The sequence below is a fragment of the Melopsittacus undulatus genome, chromosome 1, assembly GCF_012275295.1.
Source record: "Melopsittacus undulatus isolate bMelUnd1 chromosome 1, bMelUnd1.mat.Z, whole genome shotgun sequence".
Lineage (NCBI taxonomy): Eukaryota > Metazoa > Chordata > Aves > Psittaciformes > Psittaculidae > Melopsittacus > Melopsittacus undulatus.
This window is the reverse complement of record NC_047527.1, coordinates 109,517,152-109,540,079: the sequence shown is the minus strand read 5'-3', so window position 1 is coordinate 109,540,079 and position 22,928 is coordinate 109,517,152. Positions and strand designations below refer to the sequence as shown.

Sequence of the window (22,928 nt, the reverse complement as noted above, 5' to 3'; positions counted from 1 at the left end):
AATACCTATTCCAGTGCCTCACTGCATGTCGGCTGATACCCTTGGTGCACACCTTTGGCTTGCTAATATTTTGTTATTGATAAGAATACATTTAAAAATACAAATGAACATGAATAATTCTGGAAACAAAGCTGTTACACAAGAAAAAGAAATAGTAGTGTTTAGTGATGTGATGATACAGCTGAAGCTGGGGTTGGGTTCTCATCCTCTCAATGACCTTACTTCTTACCAGATCCTCTCTCAGGAAGATGATGGGTGGCAGTTGCAGGGACAAGAGAAGGGGTGGCATCAGGGATGTGGAAGTTCATTCTTCTCAACTCACAGGCTGCCCCACCACTGTCATCAACTCCCTTTAGAGTCTTTACTCATGGCCTTCAAAAAATTGGTTGACAGGCCCTATTTTGTCCACTGACAGCATGATTTCTGATATACCAACTGTACTCCCTTTAAATTTCTATCTTTCAGTAGAGCTTGAGCACAGCATTTTTCTTTTATCTTTTGCTGACTTTCAGAAGGAGGTTTATGTTGTTTGTGACAACACATAGCACAGGGCTGTGCAGAAAATCACTGGTCTCTCCCCTCTCAGGGTAAAACAATCACAGAGGAAATAATTTTTATTAACATTAGCTCTGGGAAAACCCTAGCAGAAAGGTGTAGGCACAGCCTATGCTCCATGCAGGGAAAATAATCGAGATCATGCTTGGTACGGGGCACCACAGAAAACACAATTTTCCAGCTGTAACATCTACTAAGCATGTTTCAGAGATTTTACCTTGGAAAAATTTGGGCCTTTTCCATGAAGATAAGACACACTTGACGAGTGGGAGGGACCAGCCTCTGTGGCAGATGATAAAGACTGAAGCTTCTTAGCTAAACACAAAATATCATTTTCATCCCTGAAGAGTGTTAGCTTATTTTTTTTTAAGGAAACAGCTTGTGCAGGCATGGGACTCCTTAGCTCAAATATTTAATTTAGATAAACTTGTGATTGAAAACAAAATCTTTTAAAGGAAAGTAACACTAAGCAAAGACATATCCCTAGTCAAACACTGAGCATTAAACTGTCATCTCATTTGCACCAGTGGAAAAGCTCTTTGGAGTAACTGCAGTTATGTGGAATTTGTCACTATATTACCGCAAGCAAAATCTGGTTATGGTAATACAAACAGTTTTATGTGATTTATCAAGACAAGTTGACCTAGATGACCTTATGCCTGTTATGCTTCTACATGGCAGTGAGTTTTTTTCTGAATTATATTTTTCTTCAGATGCAAAAGACATGTTTATAAAATCTATAGATATGCACACATGTGTGGGCCTGTACATTCACGAAGAATATGGTGTACTAATCTTACTTTACCAGTGCAGCAGTAATCCTATACAGCAAGAAAACAAAGAAAAAATAATACAACAGATCATTGTCTGTTCCATTTCCTAGAAGAAAAGCTCTGATGTACAAAATACATCAAAGACAATAGCAAGAGGAAGAAAGAAAAAAAGAAAATAAAGTTGTCTGAGGGGCAGTATAAAAGACTTACATTTAAGTTTCAGAATGATGTTTGACGTATTTTGAACCCCTGTCTGCTCAGATTGGTTAAGTTTGTGAAAGGTTGCCCGTCAAATGCTATGTCAGCAATATGAAAACAGACAGCTAGTAAATCATCCTTCCAATATAAACATCAACTAAAAATAAATAAATGTCTGCAGCAGAATGCCAGCCTGATGTTCCATTAAGATGAATGTTATAAACCATGAAGAAAACTAAATATTGATGACAAGAAATCTGTAAAAAGAGATGGAAGATTATGGTCAAATAAAGAAAATGTTAGTAAAACTAGGGAACTGAACAGTCAACAGAAAAAACTGTACAGCCTTTTAACATAAAAATTGCTGCATGCTAACTCTGTTGTGACTAATAATAAACTGTAAGTATATGAAATATTTAGAAATATTAAAAAAAATAATTGTACAGTGTAAACTCATGTTTCTATATGAGACGTGATTCTTTTCATGTGTTTATTCTTTTGAGAACATTGTTGATCATTTTGCTTATGTCACTGTCTTTGGCTTGAAAATATGTAGAAGCTTCCATCAGGACTGGTTCTTCCTGGTGTTAGAAACATACACTTTCTGGAAAAATGCCTAAACCTATACTAAAAAGAAACATATACCAGAAGCAGCTCCTATCAAAGTGGTGTAACTTGGATCTAACCTGAAACAAATGCAGAAAAAAGGGACAAATCCCACAAAAGGTGAAATGGTAGAAGGCATGCAGAAAATCAGGTATAATGAAAATAAAGAGTAAATTGCATTTGCCAATACACAGCATCTAAGCTTTACATGAGAGCTCCTGGATTTCTTCACTACCCTTAAAAAGAATGAGAAAGGTATGTAATTAAGATGGATGTCAGGTTCTGTAGGTTAATGCACAACATCCAGACTTTAACAACAGCAAGTTATCGGCTTTTTTATTTAATTTAAAAATTAATGAAATAGGGAAATTACACGGAAAACACAAACGAGAAAAACAGAGGACATGAATGGTGCTGGAGAGACCAGAGTCACGCAGCTACTGGGGCGATAGATGAGGATGTGCTTTAGGAGAGTGTGCCTGGCAGGCAGGGCAGGGAGGGCAGAGGTCATAGAGGAGGCCAAGTTAGGCAAAGATGATAAAATCCATTACGTGACAGATGACAGCAGCAGTGGGAGGCAAACAACTGCATGCCAGACAGTGAAGAGAGGGAAGAGGTCAGATGGTAGAGACAAAAATTCCTGGGATACTTTAAATTCCTATTTTTTTTTTTCAGTTAACATCATAGCCATAGAACTGGAGACAAGCTGCATAGGATGTGCTGATCACCTGCTGCTCAACCTGGTTTTGTTTAAAATCCTACCTAGCCTCTTCTTTTGGCATCAAGCTTCTTAAATCTAAATAGATAAGCAGGCTCTCATATTCAGGAATGAGGGACTGGTAGTTTGGTGGCTGCACTTCACAGATGCTGGGAAACCTCATGGATGTGCAATATAAAATCAGTTATCAAGTTACTACCTAAAAATCGTATGAGTTTGCAAAATGGAAGGAATAAAAGCCTAGGCATGTACCAGCACGTTCCTGGTAGGTACAAGGACATCCTGTGAATCTTCACTGAGGTCCTTGTCATGACACTGACTGGGAGAAGTACATCTGTGCCTCTGCTAGTTTATCTAACCCGTGCTGTGCCTGCACCTCCCTGGCCTTGTGCAGCTGATAAAGGCTCTGCATACACAGACACAATTGCAGGATTAAAGCCTGGTTTATCTTCCCACTTACTCCAGTTTACTTTACTTATTTCCCTCACAAAATCTTTGTATAAACATACTAAGATGCAGTAGCAAGAGACAGACACGGAGAGATACAGCCCTTGAAACGTGTATCTGAATTGTCACGTTCGGGTTGAGCACCGCAAGCCACCATCGGCTCACAGCAGAGTCCCCAACTGCGGCCCACCCGGGGTGACCCTGCCTCGGGCCTTCTCCTGCGACGGCTGCCGCAGCACGGGGCGGACCGCGGCCGGCCGGGCGGGCGGAGCCTCTCTCCGCCGCCAATGCAGGCAGGGGCCGCGGCGCCTGCGCTGGTCCGGCTGTGCGGCCCGTCCAGTCCCAGTGAGGCGCCGAGCCATGTGGAGCCGCTACCGGGCGGCCGGGGTGCTGCTGAGCCGCGGCCGGTAAGGACGGGGAGGGAGATGGGGAGAGCGGGTGGAGTCTCCGTGAGCCGTTTCTGGGCCTGGCCCTGCCGACCCCCTCGCCGCCGCCCTGGGCTCGCCGCGGCCCTGGGCGCGCTTCGCGCTGCAGCCGGCTCCTTCGCCCTCAGCCCAAGGACGGGGAGCGACCGTGTCCCTGGCAGGGAGCAGAGGCGCCGTGTGGGTGCTGGGCGCCCCGGCTCCCCAGGGCGGCTCCTCGCTGCGGGCCGGTGGGACTCCGGGCCGGGAGGCAGCGTGTTCCTAGCTGGTGCTGCTTCTGTCCCCCTGCGCCGCGGTTAGGGCCGGTGTCTCGTTCGGTGTCGTAGCACCGGTGGTGGGAGCGTGTTTGTCTGAAAGGGAAGTGTTCCTTCAGGTCTTCGAATCGGAAGTCGTGGAGATGGAGGAGCGTTTCCGCTAATGAACGAGCGCTTCAGTACCGGGTGGGCGAGCAAATCCATGGATTCACTGTAGAGCAGGTGAGCATCGACTTCCGCTTGTGCCTCTGAAGTGTTTGTACATAGGTGAATGTTCCCGTGTTTGAAAAGTGCCTAAATGAGGCTAGGAGCTACACACTAAATATTGGCATAGATGCTTTGGGTGGTCAGTTGAAAAAACATAGTCATTACTTGTAGTTGTCTCTGCAACCACATCCTTTAGGTAACATTAACGCATGCTCCTGTACAGATTTAGCTCTGTTCTAAAGTGAATAACACACTCCAGGAGCTTGTGTGTCAGCCACAGATGCTGAGCATTTGGTGTGGTCTTCCAAAAGCCCTAACAGGTGACAGGACTCCACTGTGTGCTGCTTGGTGAAATATATTCAACTAATATTTTATCTCCTAAGATGCTTTTAATACCTCTGTTAAGAACCTGCAGTGGGAATAATATGTCAGATTACTTTCTGAAAGTAACAAGCAGAAGCAGAGTAGAGGTAATTTGCAAAAAGTGGTTGCTAGTGACAGAGCTAGTGGTAGCACTGGGTTCATTGATACTTCTTTGGTTGCCCTAGCCACTGGCATTTGAATATATGCCTTTTATTGTTTTTTTGATTGAATTGTTCTTGTCTACATATCTATACCAGAAGAATATAGTTCTGTGGTTATAGGCTTACTTTTGTCAGTTCTTAAAATTGTATTTTTTTCATTTACATACTTATTTTTTTCTCCCACATACCACAGAAACAAAGAATTTATGTAACACTGTACATGGCAGTACTGTATACAGGAGATGAAACTGATCATTGCTTTATCATGCATGATTTATTTGACCTAGTTGCAGTCACACTGTAATGCAGATGTTTTCTTCCAATGCAGGTGACGGCTGTTCCTGAGCTGTTTCTCACTGCAGTGAAGCTTAGTCATGACAGAACAGGAGCCAGGTATTTACATGTGGCCCGGGAGGACTCCAATAATCTGTTCAGGTAAAACATTAATACATGTTTAGCAAATTTCATCTTGTTATCACCTTATAATTTCTAAATTGGAATCCAGCCTCGTATCTGGATTTTTCTGTGATAACAGAAGATAGTTCTTCCTTTGTGGGACTTGCTTAGAGTTTTTCACATTGAACAGGTGTCATGAGATCTGTTGTTTAGTCTGCTGCTCAAAACAGGGTCAGTACTTAATTCAGATGTGGTTCCTCAGACATTTATCCAGGTGGACCTTGAAGACTTCCAAAAACTGAGATAATGCAAACTTTCTGGTCAATCCATTCCCAATGTTTGACTGTCGATATGGTGGGATGTTTTTGTCTGTACTGTGGAGTTGGAACCTCCCTTTCTTCAATTTATGAACGTTGTCTCTTGCCCCTTCCATCAAGCATACCAGTGCAAAGAACCTGACTTCATCATCACCCTGTAGGCATTGGGAGGCAGCTATGCAGTCCCTTGATGCCTTTCCTTCTCCAGGTTAAATGAGCCCAATGTCCTCAGCCTCTTCTTGCAGGGCATGTCTCCAGCTCTACACTAAACTACTTCAAATTTCTTATAATTTCTTCTGCATGTGAGCAGAAGAAATTGATGAGCAGAAAACTGGACTTTCTGATAAACTGACTAATAGGTACAAGATGTAGACCAGTTCTTTTTTCCCTAACCTTCCATGAAGTCATTTTTCTGAGCCGTTTGGGTAAAAGCAATGTGTTTAGTTAGTTGCTGAAAACTTTTGTATTACCACCATAAAAAGAAGTGCATAGGTTGTACACCCTCTGGAAGTGGTGGCTGAGTACTCAAGAATCTTAAGAACTCTGCATCCTCCTTGATGTCATGTTAGCTGCTAGAAGGTGACAATGTTCCTATAAGTCACAGCTGCAGATAGGTGGGTTGACTTCCCATCAGAAATAACTACATTCTCTTCTGTGCTCTCTTGTCTTGCAGTGTACAGTTCAGAACCACTCCAATGGACAGCACTGGGGTCCCGCATATTCTCGAGCACACTGTGTTATGTGGTTCTCAGAAGTATCCTTGCAGAGATCCGTTCTTTAAAATGTTAAACAGGTCACTGTCCACTTTTATGAATGCATTCACAGGTGAGCCAAGAGTAAATAATGCCACTTAAAGTGCAAGAGGTTTTATTGCACTAGAACTGTCTGTTGGCTCTCTTCAATTGAAGAGCCATTATTATTAAGTGTAAATGTTGTGAGATATTACAAAACTAACAAAGGAAGGCAGCGAAATAGTTCTTGCTAATTTGGCACGTACAAGGTCCTAGTAGAGCTGGATCTGTATAGTATACAACAATGCATTTAATTATATATGGTGAAAGCGAAGCTTTCATGGCAAAATAATTGCAGTGTTAAACTTCTGTGTATTTCTCAGCAAAAATGTTTTATTTAGTCAGATTTTTCTCTTCCAGTTACTCATATGACTGAGAAATAAAAAAATAAATGAGGGCAAAATGCATCTTAGGCTTTCTGAAATTCTGATCTTTTTACATTTATTTCTATGCAGCTAGTGATTACACACTCTATCCGTTTTCAACACAAAATCCTAAGGATTTTCAGAATCTCCTGTCAGTGTACTTGGATGCAGCTTTCTTTCCGTGTTTGCGGCAACTAGATTTCTGGTAAGATGTGGGCAACTTGAGGTGTATGCAAGCTTTATATTTAAAAAGAAGAAGAATTCCCAACACTTCCTGTTATTTTTTTTTAGGCAAGAAGGGTGGAGATTAGAGCATGAGAACCCAGCTGATCCTCAGACACCTCTAGTCTTCAAAGGAGTTGTTTTTAATGAAATGAAAGGGGCATTTGTAAGTTTTGTGAATGTTTGATTTGAGATCTTGTACATGGTGAAGTGGTTTAAGCTGCAGGTTATCAATGGCGTTATTTCACTGGAGAGTTACATTCCTCCTTTATGAAATTTAAGTCCTCAGTAAAGTTAATAATCTGTTACATGGTCATTCTTAACGTTAGACTGTCAGAAGTTTGTTTACGTAGAAAAGAGCACCTCGTTAATGGATTTCATTGTAGAATTTTCTTTTAAATTGAAAACATAGCTAGTTTTATTCAAGTATGTGGAAACACAGAACAAAATACTCATAGGGGGGTTCTTGTCTTAAGTTACAGCTCTGAGGTCTTATTATTGAGCACTTTTTATTTTTAAAATGTTTTGATGACTTTTACTAAAATGTGGTATTTTTGTCTTAAGACAGATAATGAGAGGATATTTGCACAGCACCTGCAGAATAAAATCCTTCCTGATCACACATATGGTGTAATATCTGGTGGAGATCCATTATGTATTCCCGATCTTACATGGGAGCAGCTTAAACAGTTCCATGCCACACATTATCATCCAAGCAATTCCAGGTATCTGAAATTTGTGACTAATATTTTAGGTAATGTACTGTGTTAGCACTCTGTATGTTTATGAGGGGAAAACCAGCAATACAAACCAGGGGAAAACCAGCAATACAAAACCAGCAATCCATTCACTTGGCCAGCTACTTAAGTGGCCTATGCCCTACAGCAGCTAGGACAGCACTGAAGCAAAGAATTGCTCTAAGAAGAGCAATAAGGGGTGGATTGGGGGCATGCAGCAGAGAGGGCTTTCTAGAGTGCATTTTCCTGCTTGATTATGAAGATCTGTCTGGGAGATTTTTGTATGCAGATGTTTTACCTTGAACTCATGGGTTGTGGGGGAAATGGAGTGAGCATTCTAAAAAATATTTGGCAATAATGTTAGGGAATTATGATACACTTAGTATAGATGAGTCTAGGGATTCCTGCCCTCCTTGAAGTCAACACAGATTAAGTTATAAAAAGGTGATCCAAATGAATGTCTTCTCATTTGCTTCTGAATCACTTATTACTGTACCAGGTTCTAAATAGTGGATATTCATTTAAGTCAGATATTAATTCTGTTTGTACTAATAAGATATTTAAGCTAAAAGTCAATTTGAAAGTGATATGCAGGAAAATCTGTAGTACTGTTGTTTCTTCTCTGCCAAATTGGTGGTTGGTCTTAGTCTGATGAATTCACTTATGGAACATCAACTTGTGTCATGATGATGAATTTCCACCCTTTCTTTTTCTCATCCCAAGTATTCTACTTTACCTGTGTTTAGATTTTAATGGGGAAGTAAGATTCACCTGGGACATAGAGTCGTAGAATAGTTAGGGTTGGAAAGGACCTTAAGATCATCTAGTTCCAACCCCCCTCCCATGGGCATGGACACCTCACACTAAACCATACCTCATAGTCACATTTAATCCAGTGGAAATCGTCAGTGTTTCTTGCAGGCATGGGAATATGCGTAGTAGACTGACCCACAGAGCCCAGGCATGTTTTATAGATCAGTCAAGATGCAGATCATCATGTAATTTATACATGATGTATGAGGACTACAGTAATTTTGTCTTCTAAAACTTAAGAAAAAAACCCCAAAACTGGGATTCTGGCTTCAATTATTAATATTTTTTTTCTTGGAAGATTATATATTGCTGCAACTAAACAAATTCTAGCTTTTTTGTGGATCTAGCTCGTAAAACAGAAGCTGGAAAATGTGTTATTTACTGGGAGATCTGTGATAAACTGGTAGATCTTTAATGTAGGAGAATATAAGAAAAACTGTTACTGTAAATTTCATGAAAAATCAATTACTTAATGCCAATTTTTCATCTGAAATGCAGATTTTTCACTTACGGTAATTTTCCACTGGAGCAACATTTGAAACAAATACACGAGGAAGCATTGATAAAATTTGATAGAATTGAGTCAAATACTGACATCCCGAAACAGAAACTCTGGGAAAAGCCGGTAAGTAAAGATAAAAAAGAAATAAAAGAAAGTGATACACATTCAATCTTGAAGTTGCACAACATGGATATAACAGGTTAATATTTTAGCTGAGGCTACTGGTGTTACTTCTTTGTTTAGAAGTGTGTTTGTGTGTAAATGAACCAAGGCATTTTTAGGTTTGATTATAACAGCGGAAAATTGCACTTTACCTTCGGGTTTCAGTAATGTAATGATTGTGTGCAGTTGTTTATTTTTCTTACTTACAGTTTTCAAGTCCCTCATCATTTGAAGCTCTGAAGCTTTTATTAATGGAAAGCGTTTAGTGCTGCTGATACTGATAGAAATATTGGCACTTAATGTCAGAAAATATGCCTTCTAGTGGTACCTAAGCTCTCAAACATTGGTATAAAAAACACTTTTTTCCATTCTTTTCCTCCCCCCCCCCGCCACTTTCCTCCATGGCTTGTCCAGAAGTGTAATAATTTCTTTGAAACCCAGCTCAGAGTGTTAGTTACAGCCAGATTTTCTTGAGCCTCTCATCTATTCTCCATCTGTAAAATTGAGATACCAGTCATCTTTTTTAGGATATTCTGTTAGTGCATTTAATCATGAATATTGAACTTAGTCATGAATATCTGTATGCGAGCAGTCTTTTTTTTTTTTTGTAACTTCTGCTCTGAATTCAGTCTGTGTCAAATGTATTTATTATACTTTACAGAGAGAACACAGTGTAACATGTGGCTTAGATTCATTTGCTGCAGATCCTTCCAAACAAACAACTGTCAGTGTGAGCTACTTGTTGACAGAGTAAGTGTATCAAAATGAAATTCTGAATCAAAGGCTCATTTTAGAACTTTAGGGAAGATGCACCTTGTTTCATGTTCTCCAGCCCCCTTCATAAATGTCATCTTTAAGGTAAATAATGCCATGGGAAAGCCAGACACATCCTGCTTTAGTAAATGAAAGTTTAATTGGTAAGCAGAAATTTTCCTGTCTTTTTCTTTGGCAGATGAATATAAGGAAAGTCAGCTGTAAATTGCAGAATTGTTCTGTGGATTAGGCTATTGGGAGCAATGGCTTCCTGTCTTTCAGTTTCCTGCCATGTGCAAGCTTTTCCATATGACCCAACTGCTATCTTTACCCTTGCAGCCTAATTCGACTTGCTTTACTTCTAGTTACAAGTGAAAGATGCAGAACTTACTTCCCCAAGGTTTGGTGCAGTGTTTATAACTGACAGTTACTTCTGCCTTGCACTCTCTGCCTTGTTTTGTAGAAATAACTCTTTTGAAATGAACTCAGTGATGCTGGGTGTCACATATTCATAGTTTGATGCTTTTTAAGAGCTATTAATTTTTCTTCAGTATTACAGACACTTTTGAAACATTCACGCTAAGCCTTTTGTCTTCACTGTTGGTTGATGGGCCGAATTCTCCTTTTTACAAAGCCTTAATTGAGTCTGGTGTTGGTACAGATTTTTCTCCTGATGTTGGGTAAGTGTCACCATTTCTATTTCATCACTATAAGCAGTATTAGGAAAGTAAAAAACTAGTATTACAGTGTGAGAAGTCATCTCTCGTACAGTCAATTTATGCTGGAATAATATTTAAATGTTAAAACATCCTGAGAGTTTCTATTGCTGATATATAAAGCATTCTCAAGTGTAATTTTTGGCTTGTCAAAATAATTTGATAGAAGCTAAGTTAGTTTAAACGAAGTTGTACTGTTTAAAGCTTATGAACAAGAAAAATGTGTAGATAAGAACATGGTATACATTCAGTGCCCTAATTTGCTTGGGGTTTTTGTCTTGGCCATTTGGTACTACTTAGAAGAGTTTGCTAGCTCTTCTCTGTACTGTGTTACCTTTGCTTTTTTTGCTTTAATTCTGTGATTTTATAGTAGGGTTGGCACAAATGTGCTTTTGTGCAATTAGGTGCCATTCATTTGCCATCACCTTGGTGCAAAAGGGTATTTCTGCCAGCACTTATTCAAGCTGTAGCTCTTGCAGCCAGTCTTCTAAGCAAGCTTTGGACTGCAGACTAAGAATGGGTAGATTGTCTTCACCTAACTACACACTCAGCTGCTCATTGTAGCTTGCTTTTACCATCAGCATAAAGCAAGCAGTGCTTTCAGGGTGTGATTCATCTGATTTTTTACTTCATGGTGACAAAAATAATGCCTTTGTCTCCACTGTCTTATGTGTTTGGTTGAGAAACCTTAATGTACTCATCTATGGTTTTAATGTCATACTCTGCCTGGCTTGAACTGTCTCTGCGTGAAGTCATGGGCTTCTTGCAAGTCCTGTGTCATGCATGACTGTGCCATTCAGGCATCTTGTCTACTGCCATACTCTGTAAAGTTATCTGTCCTTAGACAGTGAAGTAGTGGTTTGGTTGTGTTTTGTCAGCTGAGCCTCTTCCAGGTTGACTACAATGATATGGGGTTGAACTGTATAGTGAGTTGGCTTTAATTTGCCTTAGTGACTGTGCTGATGGATCAGTGTAGAAGAATAAGTGTGAGTCCAGAGGTCAGTGTTCAAGAATCCAACACCTGAGTCTGCGATTGAATTCTTTCTGTGTTTTAAGACATGGAATAGTGGGTGTTTAGAGTTTAGATAAAATTAGCTGTCCCAGCCAAAACCAGGACAGTGCTTTTTGTTTGTTGGCTTTGGTTCAAACTACTAGGTGTTTTGTATTTGCGCAAGTGTCCATTTGTCTCTGTAAAGATGAGCTCTTAGGATTAACTATGCTGACAGCTTAGACAAAATTATATTTACTTCTGTGGGTTTAAGTACTACTGAAAAATAATTGCAAATAACATAGAACACTTAATCCACCTTTACCACTTACTTTACAAGCACTGCTTTAAAAGTACCATTCCACTCAGCTGCTTAAGTAATATGTATGTATGGCATCACAGGCAGCTAAAATTTTCACCTTTAAAACAGAGATGTTTTTTATCTGAAAGTACTTACGTATGGATGGCAAGATGAACAGAAAAGACCAGCTTTTCTTCCATAACTGTTTTTCTTTCTCTAATATCATATGCTGTATGTTTTCTTAACAGTGGCTGCTACTACTGAAACTGAATAAAAACAAAAATGCTTTTAAGTTCCATTTCTTGCCTCTTTGGTAATTATTTTTCATTCTGTCTAGCTTTTAAAATGCTGCGTGTGTGTATGTGAAAATGATGGGTGTTTTCCCTTTCTGTTGCCTTTGTTAGCAGGTTTAATGCTTAAGTTGTAGTACTTCTCTCTGAGTTGAATATGCTTTATTCTAGGTTTAATGGCTCAACAAGAGAAGCTTATTTCAGTGTGGGTCTACAGGGTATTGCTGAAAGAGACATTGATACTGTGAAGCAGATAATTGCCAGAACAGTTGATGATGTTATTGTGTGAGTAATATTAAAGTTTTGAGAATAGAATTAGTTCTTTCCTACAGTTTTTTACAACTGGATAGTTATAATGATATACAGGCATATATATAATAGCATACCTTAAAAATTTAGTTATATTAAAATAAATGCACCACCGTTCAATACTCTCAAAACTTGCATCTGCCACTTCCTCTATTGTAGCATATTCATCAGTATAACCTTCAGTTTAATGATGTTAGTGCAGTTTCACTAAATGACACAGCATAATAAGATTATTTCATATCAATTCTAATTCAGTGTGGAAGGCATTATGTTGTAATGCTTTCTTTATTGATGTTATAATTTATTTTCATAACTTCACTTAAATTGATTAGTGTGAATGTATATGATTTCCTTCTCTCATCACCCCTTCCCAAAGGAAAGGATTTGAGGAAGATAGGATTGAAGCTCTACTTCACAAAATTGAAATCCAGCTGAAGCATCAGTCTACAAGTTTTGGACTTGCCCTGACATCTGTAAGTCCATATGTGTGCCTGTGTGAAGTGTTTTTTTAGGAATGGATAAGAAATCTACTGTCTATGTCTTTAAAAAATAGGGGGTTATTTTGTACCTTTATACTTAAGGGCTTTTTCTTTGTCATCTCAGGTATATCTTTCTTTCTTCTATTCAGTAGCCTTTAAGCTATCACTGGATTCCACACTATATGACTTAAGCAGGCAGTGAACCTGTTTTGTTTGCCTGAATAGTAGCTTTAATTGCAGAAGTACTGATTACTTCTGCAGGAGGCATGCCATACTGGCTCTTGTAACTATGTGCTTTGGCTAGATGTCTGTGTATTTTTAAAAATCAAATAGAAGGCCTGTATTTTTCTATGGAATTTAGGGTTGTATTGTTGTAATTTAATTTCATGATTCACAAGTGAAAATACACTAATTCAGTTCTTGGCCTCAAATTTTTAGACCAAAGCTCTACCAAAATTTGAGACAAAGCTGTTACAGAAAACATGTTCCACAGCAGAATGGGGTGTCTTTGTAAGTCTGCAAGTCATTGGTAAATTTGGGAGTGAGTTAACTGCAGTATTTGCAGTCAGTTTGGAAATGGGGGCTTCCTGCTGCCACTTGTTCTCCAGCCTCCTCTGTTTTTTTTTCTGCTCTACAGCAACTTCAGTTGCTTAGCAGCTCATTTGCTTTCTGTCTCTCAAGTGCTCAGCATCTTCAGCATAAACAGGAGTTCATTCCTTTGCTTCTTTACCTAATTTTGTATGCTGGAGTCCTGGATTAATGTGAGATTTACAAATGAGAGAGCACAACCAAGAGTTGTTTCAAATCAGATTGCCATACAGTGAAACAGACAGATTGTGGATATTTAATTGCCTGTCATGTTTCATAGTAGGATCTGGTAAAATGTGTCTCACTTTGGTAGCCAGCACTTCCTAGCATGTTTTCAGATTGTGCGAGTTACTGTGACTGATGAAATATTTACACATATATTTTACCTTTCAACATTTTTAAGTTCTGGAGTTGTTTCAATTATTAGGACTTAATTCTGCAATGGAAAGCTCTTAAACCATTGTTGCTTTTAAAGACCAGTCATGCAGCATTTGGTGATAATGTTCCCATAGAGGAGGGTTATACTTCAGTTTGCTTCCTTGAAGTCATGTTTTAGAAGCTGACCTTGAAAAGGGCCTGAAAGGTACCTAATTATAACTAATAATGGAATCACAGCATATTTTGGGTTTGAAGGAACCTTTAAAGATCTTCTGGTTCCAACCTCCCTACCATGCGCATGGCCATCTTCCACTAGATGCCATCCAACCTGGCCTTGAATGTTTTCAGTGATGGGGCATTCACAGCTTCTCAGAGCAACCTTTTCCAGTGTCTTACCACCCTCATTATGAAGAATTTTTTCCTTATGTCTAATCCAAATCTACCCTCTTTCAGTTTAAAACTGTTGCAGCTTGTCTTGTGACTACAGGCCGTGGTTAAAAGTTTGTCTTTCTTAAAAGCCCCCTTCATATATTGAAAGGCTGCAATAAGGTCTCCCCTGAGCCTTTTTCTTCTTCAGGCTCAACAACTCCAATTGTTTCAGCCTGTCTTCACAGGAGAGGTTCTTCAGCCCTCTGATCATTTTAGTGGCCCTCCTCTGGATCTGCTCTAACAGGTCAATGTCTGTCTTGTACTGTGGGCCCCAGAGCAGGATGCAGTATTTCAGGTGGGGTCTCATAAGAGTGGAGTAAAGGAGAATCTCTTCTCTCAGTTTGCAGACCACGCTTCTGCTGCAGCCCAGGATAAGATTAGCTTTCTGGGCTGCAAACACACACGGGGGCCTCATATCCGGTTTTTCATCTACCAATATCCCCAAGCCCTTCTCTGCAGGGCTACTTTCAAACCATCCATCACCCAGCTTGTACTGATTACTGGTCATTGCCCCAGCCCAGGTGTAGAGATGCTACCAGATTAGTGGGGCACTGTTTGCCTTTTATGAAGCCATATTGGGTATCACAGATGACAGCCTGTGTAATTTTAAATGTCATGTGGTAAAAATTCTCTTCCATGCTGTATTCCAGTTCTGTGCAAGCTTTAAAATTACGACTTTTCTGTGTGTGATTTATTGATTTAAGACACAACACCATAGGTGAACCATTGGCTGAAAGGTGGGGCTGAGAATCTTAGTAAATGTGATGATATCTGACTAGTGGTAAGTTGCTAGGGGTGTTCTCCAGGGCTCAATTTTAAGGTCAGCTCTTTTCAGTGTTTTTATCAATGACCTGGACACAGGAGTTGCATATACACTAAATACATTTGCTGTTGATACTAAATTAGGAGGAACTGTTGATTCCCTCAAGAGTAAAGAGGCCTTACAGAGAGATCTTGATAGATCACAATGCTGGGCAATCACAAATTGTATGAAATTCAGTAAGGACAAATGTGGATTCTGCACCTGGGATGGTGTAATCTTGGACATACATATAGACTGGGGGGTTAAGGTGGAGTGCAGACTTTCAGAAAGGGCCTGGAAGCATTCAAAATCAGGTTGGAAGGGGCTCTGAACAACCTGATCTAGTTGAAGGTGGCCCTGCTCATTGTAGGTGGACTGGACTAAGTGACCTTTAAAGTTCCATTCCAACCCAGACTACTCTATCATTCTATGATCAAAGGGATCTGGCTTTTTTGTTGATGGTAAGTTCAGTATGAGTCACATGAAGGCGGAAAGGACCAGCCATATGCTGGGGTGCGTTAATGGCAGTATAGTTAACTGGTAGAAATAAGTGATTGTCCCACACTCAGCATTGGTGTGTTATCACCTTGAGTACTGTGTGCAATATTGGGCTCCACAATACAAGCATGTAACAGTATCAGAACACGACCAAAAGAGGGCAGCAAAGATGCCGAAATGACTAGAGGGAATGTCTTACATGGAGCTGCTGAGGATACTAGGTTTGTTCAGCTTAGAAAAGAGGAAACTGAGGGATGACCTCGTTACTGTCTATAACTCCCTCATGATGGGAAGTGGAGCAAGGCATATTGTAGTATTCTGTCTGGTGTCCAGTAATAATAGGACAGGAGGAAATGGCTTCAAGCTGCATCAGGGAAGTACAGAGTGGATATTAGAAGAGTTCTTCATAGAGAGGGTGGGGAAGGACTGGAACAAGCTCCTCAGGGGTACTGGTTTGGGCTGGGATAGAGCTAAATCTCTTCATAATAGCTTGTATGAGGGTATGTTTAGGATTTGTGTTAAAAACACTGCTGATTACACAGGGTGACTGCTGCTGAGCAGCAATTAAACAGAGCCAAGGCCTTTTCGGCCACTCACCCCACCAGTGAGGAGGCTGAGGGTGCACAAGGAGTTGTGAGGGGACACAACAAGGACAACTGACTCAAGGTATATCGCATTCTATTTGACATAGTGCTCAGCAGTAAAGGTGGGGGGAAGGAGGAGGAAAGGGGAGGATGTTCATGGTGATGGTGTTTGTCTTCCCAAGTAAATGTTACACTTGATGGAGCCCTGCTCCACTGGAGATACCTGAACACAGAAAATGGTGATTGCATTCCTTTCTTTGCTTTGCTTGTATTTGTGACTTTGCTTTACCTATTAAACTGTCTTTATCTCAACCCACAAGTTTTCTCACTTTTACCCTTTTGCTTCTTCCCTGTGTCCTGTGGTGAGTGGAGGGAGTAAGCAGCTGTGTGGGGCTGAGCTGTTGGCTGGGGTTAAGCCATGACACCAAGAAAGTGGTCATTGCCCTAAGCCTGTCAGCATTCAATTAAAATTTGAGCAGTGCTCTTATATACATGGTTAAGCTTTTAGGTTACTGAGAGCAAGAGCTGGGTTGTTATAATGACCCCATGGAAGCCTCAAATGAGGTGACTTTTATTTTAAAAGGATTAACTTGAGTGTATTCTAAAATTTAACTATTCTTTCAAACACATTAGGGAATCTCCACAGAATAGATAATAATAGATATTACTTTAAAAGTCTGGAAGGCTTGTGATACCAGCTTGTAACTAAAGCAGTAAGGTGGTTTTGACAGTGCAGATGCATTTGTTTTCTATATGCTTTTAAGGGCTTTTCTCTTTCATATGTCTTGGAACTTTTTATTTTGCCTTCATTCATTTTTACTGCATTCATATGGGATAGAAATGGAGAAGGTTTTGATAACTTGCCCTGTGATGTGTTTGAATAACTTTCAACAGCAACTTGAGCAAACGTAATGGTCTCAAACTAAAGAATAAAACTAGAATAAAAATCCTTCCGAAAGAAATATCCTGGGGATATTTCTGGTTATTTAGTGTCTTCTTTCTCCAAAGTCCCAGGTATTACATTTTTGAGTTACCTTATTATAAATCATTTCGTCTGATACAATTAATGGATAGACTGTAAAATTTATGTACTGCTTTGTCTCCACCACCTGTTTCTTTTCTTCTTTTTTCTTGGGCTGAAAAATGAATTCATTATAAATGGGAAGGAGGAAAGAATATTATGATCGATTTCCAGAATACAGATATACACATGCAAGCATAGGGAAGAAGGAAAAGAAAAAAAGAAGGTGGTTTGGTATGATAAAATTAGAGGATTGAATAGGGGACAGATGATGATGAAGTATAGTCCTTTAATCTGAACAAAGATTTCAGTTGCTTTTTCTTTTTTTTTCTCTCCAGATATACAGAACTACTCATTATATGTCTGCTAGTCAAATATAAATGATAAGGTGATTTTGGAACACAGATTTTGTCAGTTATAGAAATGCAGATGGATTGTCCTACTTGCCTAATTAAACTTTCCTATTCAGTATATAGCCTCCTGCTGGAATCAAGATGGGGATCCAGTGGAGCTTCTGAGGATTGCAGATAAAGTCTCTCGGTTCAGGCAGTGCCTTAAAAAAAATCCCACATTTCTTCAGGAAAAAGTTAAAGCATATTTTAAGGTAGGCAAACTTATAGGTAAGTGTCTTTGCTATTAATTTTTAAATCACTGTTTAACTTTAAAAATTAAACTCAAGGATAATTCTTATAACCATATTGCATATTTTGAGATGTAGATGAAGAGCAATACTTTTAATGAGATATGTTAACTTTAAATGGTTGAAGTGGAAAAAATTGTCTGGTTGGACATTTGAAAATATACATGTTAGAACACTGATAAAACACCAGTGTTTTACTGAAATGGGAAGCCAGATGCTACATGACTGTTTCCTAATGAGAAGCTCAGATGTGAACAGAGAGTTACAGACCTAGTTATGTTTCTTGGTATTGGCAAGGCAAGGTGTATCTCTTTTTCATCATTCTAGTGCTTGTCATGTTCACTGAGCTGCTGTCTGAACTGTGTTGTCAGTGCCAGTTGCTTTCTGCTCGTTCTCCTTTTTTTCCCTCCTACATACGTTCTTGAGGAAATAGAAATGGTGAAGGCATTATAACATTGAATAGTCCTGAAGACCTGAAATAGCTAATGTCGGAAAGAAAAAATCTAATGATAACAATGCAAAAGTGATGGGTTTTTTTTGGTGGTGGTTTGGTTTTGGGTTTTACCCCCTCCCCCCCCCTTTTTTTTTCCCCTGGTGGTTGAGATGTTTTTTGGTACTTTTTGTTGATTTATTTTGTGTTTGCCTTTCCTTTTATGGTTTTGTTGGGGTTTTTTTCCCCTTTTTTTGGTTTGTTTTTTGTTGGTGTTTGTTGTCTTTTTTTTTTCCCTTTGGCCATTACCCCCCCTCAGTCAAATGGAAGCTGTTCTGAAGGGCAGATCTGTTATAAGTGACTGCCAACCTGATTTAATAGTGAGTGGGTACTAGTTCTCCTATACTCAGACAAGAGGCAATGGCATCAATTTAAATCTGTTTTCATAGAGGCATTATTAGTGTCTGAAAGTAGTAGAGAGCTGTTAAGGTTTGGGATTTTGTAGGGAAGAAACACAGGTGCAGTATTTTTGAGAATGTCCTTTACTGTGCAATTCTGACAAGGGAGCTAATGCAAAAACCTGACTGGGTAGTAAGCAGTGAGAATAGTTGGATGTTGTTACATCAGAAGATTACACTCTGTGTACATTGTACCTGGAGATAAATAAAGCAGGAAGGCTGAGAGTGAGGGAGAGAATGCTGTTCATGCTGTCCATGCTGTCCATTTTATTATGCTTGGATATTTTTGAATTTCCCTCTTCAACTCCATAGTCAATCAGGTTTCCATAGTGTTTGCACATAAGCATAGGAGAGATATTCATAAACAGAGTCTGGATACATTGTACCGAAGTAATATCAGTGTCTGTCACTGACAGATGTTGCTGTTTGACTCCTATTTCAAAATGGGCAGTTTCCAAGGTCACTGTCATTTGACTGGCCTCCCAGTATTATATAAAATGGAAACTGCTTAAATTGTTATTAAAGTTAATAAATATAAAAGTTAAATGTTATTAAAATTCCACAGTCCGGTATAAACAAAGAGAAATTCAACAGCAGTCGGGACACTTTCATAATGCAGGGAGTTCTCTGGCAGTAAGACTGATGTAAAGCATTTCTGAGCAGGATGAGGCATGCACATTTTGCATCATATGGAATCTCTGCTCACTCAAGCTTGGGCAGGTTTAAAGAGGTGTTTAATGCAACCCTCCTGCATTTAACCAGATTCCCCATCTTAGAACATTCTCCAGATAAAACTTGGGGCATGCTTCTCTGTTGTGTTATGTACGGTTGTTCAACTTTGATTTAATTAAACTAATGAGTACTGTGTGCTGTTGAGGGATTCTGACTCTATACTAAAACTTCACAGAAGGGTGTTCATGCTTGTTCTTGTGGTGAGCTGTCTCTCTTCCCCACCCTTGCAGCAGCTGTTCTGTATGAAATGAAGAGTTCAGGTTGCCTGTTTGTGATACTTTTGATAATATGCAAGCCAAATGATGCACAAGACTGCTTTTTATCTGTTGCTGCTGAAGCAACAGTCTGAGGCAAAACAGGAGGCAGTTGCCCGCAACATTAATAATGCTTTGTCTTGTGATACATTTCTGCAGGATAATCCACATAGATTGACTCTGACAATGAGTCCAGAGGAAAATTACCATGATAAACAAGCAAAAATGGAAGCAGAAAAGCTGGAAAAAAAGGTCAATGCTCTTTCTGAAGAAGAAAAAACACAAGTCTTTGAAAAAGGTTAATGTGCTTTTTCATATTTTAATTTGGGTAACTGCTTAAAATCACAGCCAGTTCTTTTAGCTGTTCTGTAGAATATCTCCAGTTTTCAGGCACAGTCCAGGATTTGCTTTGAAAGGGGTGGTATTTTTTCTTGGAAGTTTGTGTATATGTGTTATGGGGCTATGCAGTCAGTATTTACACTGCAGTGTGTGATTGGTATGTTTCGTTTAAATATGCAAAACCAGAATGATCGATGTCTCCACTAGTGTAGAAGAAAGGAAATTCTTTCAAAATATTGATCTGCTTATTCTTTCCCATTTTAACTTGCACTAAACACAAGATTATTTCCACCATTTACCTTGAAACTGTTATTTGTTTTTGAGCATACGAGATCTGCCCTATACTTCTACAAAATTCCTATACTGTAGTTTTATTTCTTGTTTTCTCTACTTAAAAAGCCATTGGTGGGTTGTTTAACTTATTCTAGGCAATAACTTCAGCTTGGACACCTTGAGTAGTCATCTAGTTTTGTGAGAACAGTGATCTGATCATGGAAATCCTCCAAAATAATGGCGTTAATCTTCTGAAGTCTTCTGAATCTTTGTTACCAGGCAAGGGATAGGTGAGCAGAAAATCAGATGAGTCTTACTTAAGAAGATAAATTAAAGAGTACTTAGAGGTAGCCGGCTAAAAACTGAAAGGCCGAAATATAAAATTAAAGACAATTTAGCTGCATCAGTGTACTGACAGAGCACCTGAGTAAGAACTGGGAGGAATGGATTAGGAAGGAGCTTCTCACCTGCAAATTCTGGGGTTGCCTGGGCTGGTGTTCGCAGAGCTGGGTGACAGAACAGGCTGGCAGATGTCACTTCTTCAAAGTCTAAATTGCATGTTACTGCAAACAGGATATGAAGGGCACATTGGAAAAAGAATTTACAAAGACAAGAGTGAGTGTCCTGTTTGTTGTTGTGATGTGATAATCTGCAGAATTTGTTTTAGTAAAATATTTGGAAGAATTGATAGAAAATTCTAAACTTCAAACTCTTGTGTTTTTTCTGATCTGCATTTCTGCAGTAGGCTTTGACAGCCCTTTCACTAAAAGCTGAAAATGACAAACTGGTATTCTGTCTCCTTACTAGGTTTGGAATTAATTGCTCTTCAGAGCAAACCTCAAGATACATCTTGTCTCCCAGCCCTGAAAGTGTCCGACATTGAACCCAAAATCCCATTCACCGTGCTGGAGACCACACTTGTAGGTTGGTGTAACCACTGTTTCATCCTCAAAAGAGCAACACTGTTGGGTTGTTGCCCAGCTTTTCCTTTTGCACTTTGCAAAGCGTGTGTACTCAGTTTGTTGTGCATAGTTACGGTCCATTTCCTGTAATCTGGCAGTAGGCTTCTGATGCCAGCAAGCTCCCTGCTTCCTGCCCTGGCCCACGGGTGGAGGATCCTCTGGGTGGCATGCTCCACCGCTCTTGAGCAATCTCCCATCTTACCATAGACTTATTTGGTGTGCAGCACTGCTGGCAGCTTGCACATGGAGCCTTTATTACTGCTCTCCCTGCCTACCCATTTCTTACAGAATACAATGTACAGGAGCTATAGGAAAAAAATAAATTGTCATTCTTCATAACTGCAGTCCCAGGTTCTCCCTGCTTTGCTGGTGGCTACCCTATGGATTGATAGGAAACAAGAAATTGTGGATCTCAGTTTTTTTACAGTTCTGTCAGTATCTTGCAGGTAATACCGTTCTATAGTGTATTTCTAGCATTTTCCTGCAAAACTTGCCAGCAAGTGTCAAGTATTGTATAATTTTGATGCCAAAAATGACTTGCTTTTGTGAAAATGCTGAGTGTGTATTCTATTGCCATAACTTAGAGAAAATGTACAGTGTAGGAACCTGCTTTCCTCAACCTTTCACATGATGATGGCAAAAACTAAGGGAGAAAAATTCACTTTGAGTGTTACCTCTAAAATGTGACCTCTGACAACAGGCTCCTCTCTTCAAATTGTCCAGGTATGTATTACCTTACCATGGACAGAAACAACAACAACCCAACAACCCCCTTCAGTGCAGCTTTCAGTGCAATGGGAAATGCCAACAGAAAATAACTCTTAATGGGAAGATCTTGTTAGAAATTGTTTTGCTTTTATGTGTTTATAGTAGGAAGCTGTTGCTTGATCTTTGCTTTTGTTTTTTTTCCTTATCCCCAGCTGATGAAACTCCTGTCCAGTACTGTGCTCAGCCAACCAATGGGGTGGTTTATTTCAGAGCTGTTTCCAGCTTGAACACACTTCCTGAGGAGCTCAAACCATATGTGCCGCTCTTCTGCAACGTCATTACGAAGTGAGAGGTTTACTTTCTCAGAAGCTGAAGCAACAGGCTGTATTACAGCTTACTGAAATAATATGGGTTTTAAGAATTTCAACATCTGTCCTTGGTGTACAAGGGAAGTGCTGATAAGTTGGTGTCCTGCAGAAACAGTAATGTTCCCTCTTCCCTGCAGAGTTGCCAGCTCCTTCCCCTTCTTCATCAGTCTCTGCATCGCTTTGTTCCTCCATATCAACATAAGCATTCTCTGAACAGATTGGAAAAATCCATAGAAGTGAAAAACAGCCTAGCAAAAATTAAGGTTTTCACCTGGATAGATTTTTAGTCTAATTTTACCATGTACTCACAGAAACACTGACCCTATCAGAGTGGCAAGAGTGGCATAGAGCAGACCAGATGACCCAGGCTGGAGGAATCTGTTCTTTTTATTGGTGATAACAGTTTATGTGATGTTTTTAATTTTCCATGTAGATGTTGGCAGCAAGCCTGTACATAAAGCACACTTTTTAATACACCATTTTGATGCTTTAATTGAAGAGCTTGGCGTGAAGCTTTTATAAGTTGTAAACTATTATGATTGCTTGATAATGCCTCAGTTGTTTAGTTGTTCAATTAGCATGGGCCGAAACAGTCTACTTCGCAAATGCCATATGGATT

General features: G+C 39.6%; 1 protein-coding gene across 1 annotated transcript in view; it reads left to right on the top strand.

Annotated features, from left to right (window-relative positions):
* Positions 1 to 3,581: 3,581 nt before the first annotated feature.
* PITRM1 (pitrilysin metallopeptidase 1) overlaps positions 3,582 to 22,928 on the top strand; it is a 29,472-nt gene continuing 10,125 nt past the window's right edge. The window contains exons 1-16 of the mRNA XM_005153025.3: positions 3,582 to 3,704; positions 4,093 to 4,195; positions 5,033 to 5,139; positions 6,091 to 6,242; positions 6,664 to 6,778; positions 6,865 to 6,961; positions 7,360 to 7,520; positions 8,844 to 8,970; positions 9,671 to 9,759; positions 10,314 to 10,442; positions 12,229 to 12,342; positions 12,743 to 12,839; positions 17,615 to 17,749; positions 19,819 to 19,957; positions 21,079 to 21,195; positions 22,154 to 22,286. Of these exons, the coding sequence (XP_005153082.2) occupies positions 3,658 to 3,704; positions 4,093 to 4,195; positions 5,033 to 5,139; positions 6,091 to 6,242; positions 6,664 to 6,778; positions 6,865 to 6,961; positions 7,360 to 7,520; positions 8,844 to 8,970; positions 9,671 to 9,759; positions 10,314 to 10,442; positions 12,229 to 12,342; positions 12,743 to 12,839; positions 17,615 to 17,749; positions 19,819 to 19,957; positions 21,079 to 21,195; positions 22,154 to 22,286 (1,862 nt within the window). The 5' untranslated portion in view covers positions 3,582 to 3,657. The remainder of the gene's footprint in view (positions 3,705 to 4,092; positions 4,196 to 5,032; positions 5,140 to 6,090; positions 6,243 to 6,663; positions 6,779 to 6,864; positions 6,962 to 7,359; positions 7,521 to 8,843; positions 8,971 to 9,670; positions 9,760 to 10,313; positions 10,443 to 12,228; positions 12,343 to 12,742; positions 12,840 to 17,614; positions 17,750 to 19,818; positions 19,958 to 21,078; positions 21,196 to 22,153; positions 22,287 to 22,928) is intronic.